Here is a 10696-nt window from a genome sequence, read left to right as displayed (position 1 = left end):
TTTTTCTCATATTTTATTCCCAACACCCAGATCAATTCCTGGCATTGCAAACTCAATAAATGTTAATTACTGGTGTTAAAACTTGGCAAGAAGTGTGATAGGAAAAGATCTTGTTAATTTGGACCCTGAGACATAACCCATTACCTCTCTGCATCTAAAAGTAAGTTTGCCTATAATATCTGTCCTTCTTTCTGTTCAGAGCATGCAAACCACTTCTAACTTAAGATGAGAGTTAATCTATGTGCATGTTGTGTTCTGCCTACCTACCTAGGCCTACAATGTTTGCCTTCTTCATGTCTTAGATTCACAAAACTTGACACCTATAGAACTAGGATATAAATTGAGATCACTCAGAACGTCATGGCTATTCATTACAGACACAGACATCACTGAAGGAACAATGAGATGATCCTGTCCAAATATTAAGATCCCATCAGTGTTTTACCTATTTTCCTCCCATTCTCATCAGATGAACATGACTGAGTATAACTAAGACATTTAGGTCAGACAGATTTTAGCAATAAAAGCTGATTCTAAGATTTGTGCATAAAGGGTGCAATACCTTCCCAAGTCATAACAAATAGTAAAACCTTGTAAACTTTGTGGTAAACTACCTTCTAAACTGTCAAACATAAAGCACTTTTTCTCAGGAGGAGGACCACAAACACATCCTGAATTCTGTTGATTTTCACAATGTAACTGGATTACTGACTTTACCAAAGATTATGCATATCCACTGAATGAGGAAATATCCTGAGTAGAAGGGAGACTCTTAACTCCCAGAAGTCCAAGTGTTACAGTAAAGGAAAAAAATATTTTGGCCTGCTTAGCCTGCCGGGCCAGGTTATTATCAAAGTCCTTGTTACTGTATGTTAATTTCTCTATGACATTCATTCAAGAATTGCCCTGATTAGTCACTGAACAACCTGGGGAATCACTTAAGAGGCCATGAGTTAAGGTTGCTGTGCTGTTTGCTGCTGTTTTTGAAGTCCTATCCTTTTTTAAGTAGGAACATCTTTCAGTTTATTCATATTCTCATGATACTTGTAACTCCCATTCTAGCACTGACCCGTTTGAATGGCTTTGAGAAGAAACTTTTGAAGTAATATGTCCTTATGTAACTTCCATGAAACAATTCTGGAACACCTGTTACAAATATGCTTTTGCTTTCATTCTGTGAGAAATCTCTAAAATTTAATGGTATTTACTGAAGCTATAGAGGCGGCTGAAATATGAAGTGTCCCTCCCCTGAAAATCAGGTACTGTTTCAGTATTTCTCACCAGTCTTTCGTCGTTGGAAGTGTTTTTCCTAGTAATGTGTCCGTCAACGTCAAGGATCCGTGAGACAACCAGAAACTATGAATAGTAATTAGGGCCTGAGATCCACCATAGCTTCACACCTTTTCTCCTTCGTTTGAAACTCAGCCAGGTATGTTTTTTCACCTTTAGAAGCCGTTAAACAGCCTCCTCACAACGACATACAAGTCAAACGCACAGTCATCAGTGCCAAAGTGTGAAAAGCACCCAGTGGGTTTTTCCCTGTCAAGGGGTAAAGTCTCCCTCCGACTCACTGAACGCGAAGAGCTTCGGGATAACGAATGAGGCCAGAAGACTACAATTCCCAGCAGGCATAGCGAGATCGGGTCACGCACGCGCAGCCAGGCCGTGGGAATTAGTCCGCGAAGGGGGTTCTGGGAGGGAAATGGGAGCAGCAGTGCTGCGGCTCGCTGTCGGCAAGCTTCCCGATGGGCCGGCGGCGCTGTGGCGCGCGAGCCGAGCCTACAGCACATCGCAAGCTTTCGCGGAGGTTCTACGGCTGCCACGGAGGCAGCTGACGAAGCTCGTGTTCCCGCTGCAGGAGCTCGAGCGGCAGCTTGTCGCGGACTCTAGGCCCAACCTTCACCTGAAGATCTTCGACCCGGGCCTGGAGGACATCGGGAAGGCGGAGAGCATCTTCACGGCCACTGCGCAGAACCGCATCGAGTACCTCAGCTCCGCCGTGCGTCTCGACCACGCCCCGGACCTCCCCAGACCCGAGGTGCGAGCCCCAGCTGCCAGCGAGTCGTGGAGGCCTCGGCAGGGATCTTGTTATCACCTCTTTCTTGTCATCGAACAAGACATATTTTCGAGTTGTGTGTGGACGCATATATGATTATTATCATCTTTTGCCTGTTTAAATGAAGTATGGAAAACATGCCGCGACAAATTAGACAAAGTGAAGAACCTGAAAAGTATAATAGTTTTACAATGAAGCGATCTTTTCAATATGTAATTTTCTCCCAATCTAAATTTACTACCAAGTGCAAAACTAATTATTATATATAGATGGCAACAATACAGATTTTTTAAAAACTTCAAATTTCATGGGTGCATTTTATGCAAGTCATAGTTTGTTCTAAGTTTGCTAAAAAAGGGCACGGATCTTAAAATATTTTCTGCACCATTGCAGTAGAAACTTATTCTAGTATGTTGAGAACTGCTGTAATAATTTAAGTAGTCAGAACTCAGTATATAAATCATTTACTAATTTTGAGGTAGCATTGCTTTTCTATTTACACTTCTAAATTGCTGGACTTTTTGTGTAATTTGTTTTTAAAAGTTCAGTTTTATTATTTATGAATTATCATTTATAAATGGCATAACATTTGAAATTTATGCAGGTTTCACCTGACCCCAGTCTTGCAAAATATATCGCATTCCTGGCCCCTGCCCTCTAAATGCCATCCAGTCATTGATAGAAGAAATGCCCTTGTAGTTTTGCAAAACACCTCCTAGAGGGTGGTACCACTTTTAACCACTGGTTGTTACTGTACCCTCTTCCTTTTCAATACTACATTAAAAAACGGGAGTGAGCCATGTATATTAATGGTTAGTATTGGGAACATTTCATTCCTCTTTTAGTTAACAGTTGTATTCCAAGCATACCCTTGGAGTTTGTGGGGATATGTGGCTCTAAACATGTAGTTGTTCTTTAAAGTCAATTTTGTTGAAATGCATCTAGTTTTTAAGTTCAAAAAGCTTTGTACATATAGAATGCTTAATGAATGTTGCAGATATTCTTGAGTAGCATAGTGTAAATAAAAGCACAGGTTCTAGATACAGATATTTTGAGTTCAAATTCCAACTCCTTCACTTTCTAGCTGAATAATTTTGGGGGCAGTTTTTAGCCTCTCTCTGTCTCTAGTTTTACTGTCTGTAAAATGGGAATATTACTATACCTACCTCATGGGAATGTTGTAAAAAGTAAATAGGAAAATATATATTAAGTGCTTTGAACAGTACCTGGCACATTGAAATTATTCAGTAGGTAGTAGCTGTATGTTATAATTTGAGGCTAAGCAAATTTCACATGGCTAAGCAAGACTGAACAGTTTTACAGATATTTGCAGCTAATACAACATAAATATTGTATAAACTAGTACTCAATTATCTTCTTTTCCTTCTGTAAGGTGTGTTTTATAGGTAGAAGCAATGTTGGAAAATCCTCTTTAATAAAAGCTTTATTTTCACTGGCCCCAGAGGTTGAAGTCAGAGTCTCCAAAAAACCGGTATGTTGAAATGTAAAGTATTTTTTTGAATTATGTCTGAATTGACCAAGAGGACTAATAAATGTCAGGCAGTTCAAGAAGTCATAATTACTAAGTTCCTAGAAAAGTGATGTCTTTCAAACAAGTATTTAAAAGACATTTCTTTAATGTTTGTGTATTTCTCTGAAGAAAAGGAAGTGTGTCTGGATTTACTTTAGTAGTCTTGGGGAAATCTATGTTTGTGCAGATCTTTTCCAAGAGCTGACAAATAGTGTTCTATTGTCATTCTATATTTGGTTCTATAATGATCATCTAGTTCTACACCGACTTTAGAGGAAATAACTTTAAAGTTTTTTCTTTCCTCCTATAATCTTTTTATCTTGCTAACATATATATATATATATATACCAATCAGAAGGCGCCCAGTTTACCCAGGGCCAAATTTATGTGCTTATTATCTCAGGCCTAAATGCCATCGGACCTTTCTGTCGTTTTCTTCTTTCTCTGCTTCCTTCTCAATGACATAGACTCTACCAATTTCTAAGATGCCCTCTTTTCAAAGTTCACCCCCAAATCCCCTCACATTACCTGTCCATAGCAAAATGTTTCCACCCACCCAGTGCTCACTGCCTCCTTTCTTTGTGTTGGAACACTTCCATGAGGCTTCACTAGTCTCTTGCTTCCCTCCTCTTCACAGAGATGATTCCCTGACACCATCAAGATATTTGATTGTTGTCATTTGTTAATCCTTCTGTCTTTACCCCAGCCCTATCTCACCATAACCGAGCTAAACTCTCACTTCTAGGTAGGGTGCTTCCTTTCCTACTGTGAGAGGATAATGAAAGAAATGTATTCTTAAAACTCTTAACATGTAACTCTAAAACTAAAATCACTTGCCTATAGGTAGACATATAACCTGATTGGTAACCTAAGCACCATTTATAAAATCTTTCCTTTGAATTACTTTTTTCTAAGTTCCAAACAATTGAGTTTTTAAATTGTTTATATTAATCTTTCCTTCTCTGATTTATGAATGTCTGTGGACACAAAACCATGGAGAAACCACTTTTTTATTATCTTTATATCAATTTTAGTTGCACAGATTATTTTATAGTGTTGTGCATGCCTTTTGAAAAGTGATTTAATGGAAGCACTAAACCCTATCTTTTGAAACCTGCAAAAATCTTGATTTTAGGGAAGCAGTTGTGTAGGTGTAATAAACTATCAGTCTTTGCATCTAGGTTTTATGAAAACCTTTATGACTGTCAGTAAGCATTTAATTTATTTGTGCCAAAATTTATTTTTCTTTAAAATAGAGCTATATTATTCATCAGAGAATACTGACTAATGCAGGGTTGTTTTTTCACTGAGAGAGAGCTAATGAAACAGTAAAAACTCCAAAATATTCTGCCTACATATTTCTAATACGGAATCTAAAGTTCTTAAATCATATAGATTTTTTTTTTTTAATGCAAGGAAGCAGTAGTATCTGAGCTTATCTCTAGCCACTTCCTTTCTGTCTTTTCTTGTATCATTATCATCATAACTAGGATTATATACCAAGTACTTAGGCTTTTAGTAAGTATTTGTTAATTGAATAGAAAATATTTTGAGCCATGAAATATATAAAGGGCAATTTTAAGAAAGTTCTTTCCATTTACTTTATCAGGGGCATACAAAGAAAATGAATTTTTTCAAAGTTGGAAAATACTTTACATTGGTGGACATGCCAGGCTATGGCTATAGAGCACCTGAAGATTTTGTTGACATGGTAGAGACCTATTTAAAAGAACGAAGGAAGTAAGGAAAAAATTTTCTTACAGTAGTTACATGTTTATTCCAAAAGTGTGTTTTCATCAATAAAGCATTCTATACATGATGAATAATTCAATTTTATCAAATGACTTCTTTTAGAAAGTCTGTTTTATTCTCATAATATTCTACAACACAATGTTTAGAACCAAGGTATGTACTGTTTGCCTAGTTTTTTCCTGTGGGTTAGCTTTAAATTCAAGTATTTTCCTAAATTGAGACTATAAGTAGTACGTAAGCAGAGTTTATTAGTTTTCCATACCAAAGCCTTAGCTGACTAATTTTGAAAATGAAAATTTGCTAGGATATATGTCAGTTAATATGGTATTTACCAGATGTCAATAAACTTCATACATTCCTAAAATACTTCTGACATCACATCCTCTGTAAATGTTACCTTTTTTGTCTTTTATAGGTACTTGAATGGCAGGTCTATGTTCTTAAGCATTGCACGGTGTATAGAAAAATTAATAGTAAACTTTTGAAGTGTAAAAAATGTTTAAAGTATCTTGTGGCTTTACATAGAAACCATAATGAAATATTCACACAAGAAAATATGAAATTGATTTGTTATCTTTTAGTCCTAAAGTAATCTTTGAAAATTTAGACATTTTTATGATAACTTGTAGTTGATTGGTCTCCTATCTCTCCCACCAGAGTTGAAGCTCTGCTCAACTCAAGAGTTGATGAAGGGGCTTACTCATATTTGTATCCAGTCCCAGGCAGTGTCTTATATTCAGTACATGAATAGAATATAATTTTTAGTGAATTTAGTTATTGAAAGTAAAGAGCATTGAGACCTATTATAGTGTAGGTTGGACTTCCTGGTGAATTGAGAATTCCTTTTGCTGAAAGACATCTTAAAATTTTGGATTGAGAATTATTTAAAGGAAGATTTTCTTAGTATAGTGAAGGTTGAGGGGAGAAATGAATGAGTGTATTTTATATTGCCATTCATCTTCATTTCTGCTTTCTTGTAGTTTGATGAGAACATTTTTATTAGTGGATAGTGTTGTTGGAATTCAAAAAACAGACAATATTGCTATAGAAATGTGTGAAGAATTTGCATTACCTTATGTGGTAAGTATTTCTCTTAAATCATGGCTGCAGTTAAAAATACCGGTGTGTGTGTGTGTGTGTGTGTGTGTGTGTGTGTGTGTGTGTGTGTCGCACGCACAAGCGCATGCATGTGTTTCTTAGTGAGTGAGCAGGTCTTGCCTCCTCAAGATATAAAGGAGTAGCTTTTGAATTATCTTGTCAACTATCAGCCATTAATATTAAAATAAGTTCTGTAGTACTTTCATTCTCTTTTCCTTCTCTGAGTTTTAAGTTTTCAAAATTTATAATCAAAGTTTTTTGAACTGTTTCTTTAGTGTTCCTAAATGCTTTTCTTTTTCATGTTGTTTTTGTTAATGGCAATGTATTTGTCTAAAACACATTAGTAGCTCTTGAAAGGCAGCTTGACAGATAGTACTTGTCAGAATGTAAATAAAATGGCAACTGAAAAATTTGCTAAACTAATTTGGAATTTAAGAGCCATTATACTGACATAGCAGGCTTCAGCCCACACAAACAGGATTTTTATATTCCTAAAACAAACAAAATTTCTTCCAGGAATATCTTACCAGTGTTCTTTCTGTTAATTTGTCCTAGAATAGAATACAGATTAGTAGGTTGGTGTCCACATTTATTTTGCTTTGTGAGTTTTCCAGATAAAATAGTTACTTTCTAAGGACAAGTGAACAACCCATTGACTATAATTTGGTTTCAAAAAATATCAGTACACCACTAAAATGTAAGTTTAATGCAAATCAAACCATGTTACTAGTTAGCAACTTTTTGTGTTCTTGGTGTCATGGAATTCCTAGGGTTTGCAAAAGCCCTGTGAGGCATTAGAGATAACCTTTCAGTTAGTTATGAGGAGCCAAAGGATTGCTAAACATAGTCTACATAGTAAAAAATGCCCAAGTAGTGCCAAATTGGTTTTATTAAGGGGTAGTATTTTTGATTTGGTATCACAGGTACCAGTTCGTGAAATCATATATTTTGCTCAGTTTAAACTTTAAAGAAATATAATTTTTTCTTTGAAAAAGAGGTTGTGATAGAGGAATTATGTCTCTTTAAATGTCAGCATATTTGCTTTATAAGGAAAGACTCCCATTTGAAGGGATTCACATGTCATTGGAAACCACACACTTTGTGCTTCTCCTTTTGCCATTAACATTTTTGATAACAAAAGCATAAATGATTAGTCAGGAATTTAATTTTATAGGCATCCCCCAGGAATACCTGACAGATCAAAGTTTTATTTTTTAATTGATTTTGTACCTATCCCTGACTTGAACTTTCTCTAGTTTGTCATTGTCTTTGAATAAATAAATTATTCAAAGTAATTCTTTACTAGTAAGCCTAGTAAATTCTAGGCTTGCTTGGAATATAACTGTACGTAACTTGGAATATAACTATAGTGGATACAGCCTATATCAAATAGCTTGATTTATAATTTTTCCTTCAGGTTGTTACATATAAGGTAGAACCATTTTGTAGATCAAACATGATTACAAGTTTTGACAATTAATATCGATCAGCTTAATAACACTAATTCATATATCTTAGACCACAAGATATGCAATAGTCATATGGAAGATTTGGCTTAAATGGCGACTGCAAATAGAGCTCCAGGGTCCTTTTCATTTATCTCAAATCCAAGATACTGTGGCCCTATTATCATTAAAGCACCATTAAACAGAAAACACTTAGTATATGCTTCATACATTGTGAACAATAACTCATTTAATCTTCACAGTAACTCCTTCAGGGTATATTGCTTTTATTTTATAGATGAGAAATTTGAGAGATGAAGAAATTTGCATGGGTCACCTAGTTGTTATTGAACCTTTGTAGCTACAATGTATAAATGTATTTCTAATGCTTAAGTATTTATTTTCTTACAGATGGTATTAACAAAAATTGACAGATCTTCCAAGGGACATCTTTTGAAACAGGTGCTTCAGATCCAGAAATTTGTTGACACTAAAACCCAAGGATGTTTTCCTCAGTTGTTTCCTGTAAGGTAAGGGATGAACTGTTTCTGTATCTTTATGTACTAACAACCTTTAGTATTAAGTCCGTGTTTCTTAAATTGAGGTGTCATTTAAAATTAGAGGAGTTTGGAAGACTGTTCACTTAGCTATGATTTATTGTCACACCCATCAGCACTTTTATTTTTTCTTCTCTCTATTCTGTCTTCTTTCTGCCTATTTTTAGTGGATCTTCCATGTAGCTATTTTCATTCTTTTTTCAGCTCAGCCTAGCTCAACCCTAGACCACAACAGAAGTAAAAACTTTTTACTTTTTTAAAATCAGCTGAACAGCCATCCCTTTCTCACTTTGAAAGAAAACCAGCTTATGGTAGAATATGCATTCAGGCTGTAAGAGATAAAAATTTTCCTTTGACCAGGTGTAAAGAAATACTTCATATACATTAGAATTAAGCACTGGTTGCACACAGAATGCTTATTTCCTGAACTAGCAAGTTTTGAGACATTAGATGGGTTTGGAAACAAAACACGAGTTTGTACTTACAGTGTATAACTGGGTACAGTAAGTAACCTATACTGTAGCAGAGATACAGTGCCACTCCTTTCTAATTTTCTTTAATTTCTTTGTGAAAGGTACCATAGTGGTTTCTATGAGAGAATAATATTACTAAGTCACACTTAGTTGTATATGAAACTGTCCCGTAGGCAGTCATTTCAGATCGTACCAGTCTAGATCACATTTAAGTTGTTTGTAATAATGAACATGACTGTCAAAATCCCTCTTCATTCACTCCTACAAAAATGCTCTTCTTCTTCAACTTACATTCAAGTACTTACGCTATTCATTTGAAATTTTAAGTTTCAGTTGACTATAAGCTGAATTTGAATTGACGATATAATGGGATTGGGGGAAAAACTGAGTATTTTTCTTGATCTACATGAATAGGATTAGAATGTCCAAAAAAAGCGAATGATCCAGCAATAGTTCCACACTACTATGAGCCATCTGCATCAGACCAATCAAGTTAGACTGTGGCTTGACATTTAGAACTACAGCTATCTGAAAACAGATGGCTTTGGAGAAGGTAATGTCATACATCATTCAAAACACTTAATTGATCTTCGCAGTAAACATACCCCATCTCACAGATGTGGTTACAAGTCAAAGAAGTGAAGTGAATTGCAGAGAGGTATTTCTGGAACAGCAAGAGCCTGGCCTTAGGGTCAGACATCTGTAGTTTTGCATGGTTATTCAACTTGTTGGCTGTGAATTTTAAAGCAACTAATTTCATTTTCTGAGTCTGTTTTTCTCTGTAGTAAAGATGTGATTGCTAGAAGGATTAAATAAAATATATTGTGACTGATATACTCACATTAGCTATATAATAAATGTTAGTTTCCTTCCTTGCCAAAGGTGAAATAGTCAGTAAATGGCAAGGTCAGGTGAATAACCCAGACTGCCAGGTTTCCAGTCCTTTTTAGAGGCATTCCCTTCTTAGATACGCCAGCATTCTCTACCAATGACCCTGGAACTGCTGCTGCCACTGTACTCACTGTAGGTGTACTCACTGTAGGTGACCAGGCACTGCAGAAACCACAGAGCACTCATAGTCAAAGAACTGGGACACAGCATCCTGCTGGCTTTCAAGAACTTGAAAGTTCACTATCCCACTGTGACCACATAAGAGGAAGTTGGCAGGCTGTCCTCAGTAGTTCTCAAAACCCAGTTTAGAAAGTATTTATATATATTCCTTCCTTTGACTTAGATGACCATTTCCCAGTCCATCCTTCCAGAAAGGAGATTGACCTATTCAAAGAATAATTATTATAAAATAAGTCAGGTTTTATTTCCCTCTCTTCCTGTATGGAGAAAGGCAGAAGTGTAATCCAGCAAAGTTTGGCCTTTAAGTCTATAGAAAGCAAAAGTTAAGTGCTAACCTTCATGTCTGAACTCTGCCCCAGCTGAGTAGAGAAGTATAAATGTTGAAAGTCCCCTGAAGATAGCTGCTGGGGTCAGTCTGTTTTTTATAAATGGCATGGAAGAAATATATAAGTAAGCAGTGTAATTGCTTCTATGGTTTTCTGTGTAGTGAAATTGCAAGCAAAAAGAGCACTGACTCTAAGAACAAAGAAAATCATGAGTTAACAGAAATACTGCAAATGAGTTCAAAGTGTCAGAGCATGTGGCCTATCCATTTGGATCTCTCCTTCAAACTATAAATGTATAACTTCAGTAACCCAAGAATCACGGGCTGTTCTCAAGCAAGCACTTTGGTCCACAAGTCTTTATCAAGGGAATTGGCAATACAACAGAAG

General features: G+C 36.0%; 1 protein-coding gene across 3 annotated transcripts in view; it reads left to right on the top strand.

Annotated features, from left to right (window-relative positions):
• Positions 1 to 1662: 1662 nt before the first annotated feature.
• GTPBP8 (GTP binding protein 8) overlaps positions 1663 to 10696 on the top strand; it is a 44873-nt gene continuing 35839 nt past the window's right edge. The window contains exons 1-5 of one of the 3 annotated variants that reach the window (XM_017666465.3): positions 1663 to 2038; positions 3450 to 3548; positions 5197 to 5327; positions 6320 to 6419; positions 8294 to 8412. In XM_017666465.3, the coding sequence (XP_017521954.1) occupies positions 1703 to 2038; positions 3450 to 3548; positions 5197 to 5327; positions 6320 to 6419; positions 8294 to 8412 (785 nt within the window). In that variant the 5' untranslated portion in view covers positions 1663 to 1702. The remainder of the gene's footprint in view (positions 2039 to 3449; positions 3549 to 5196; positions 5328 to 6319; positions 6420 to 8293; positions 8413 to 10696) is intronic. The other 2 variants (XM_037017648.2, XM_017666466.3) reach the window with 2 other exon arrangements.

Source organism: Manis javanica, chromosome 3 (genome assembly GCF_040802235.1).
Source record: "Manis javanica isolate MJ-LG chromosome 3, MJ_LKY, whole genome shotgun sequence".
Taxonomy (NCBI): Eukaryota; Metazoa; Chordata; class Mammalia; order Pholidota; family Manidae; genus Manis; species Manis javanica.
The sequence above is the reverse complement of the archived record's forward strand: the minus strand, read 5'-3'. Positions and strand labels throughout refer to the sequence as shown.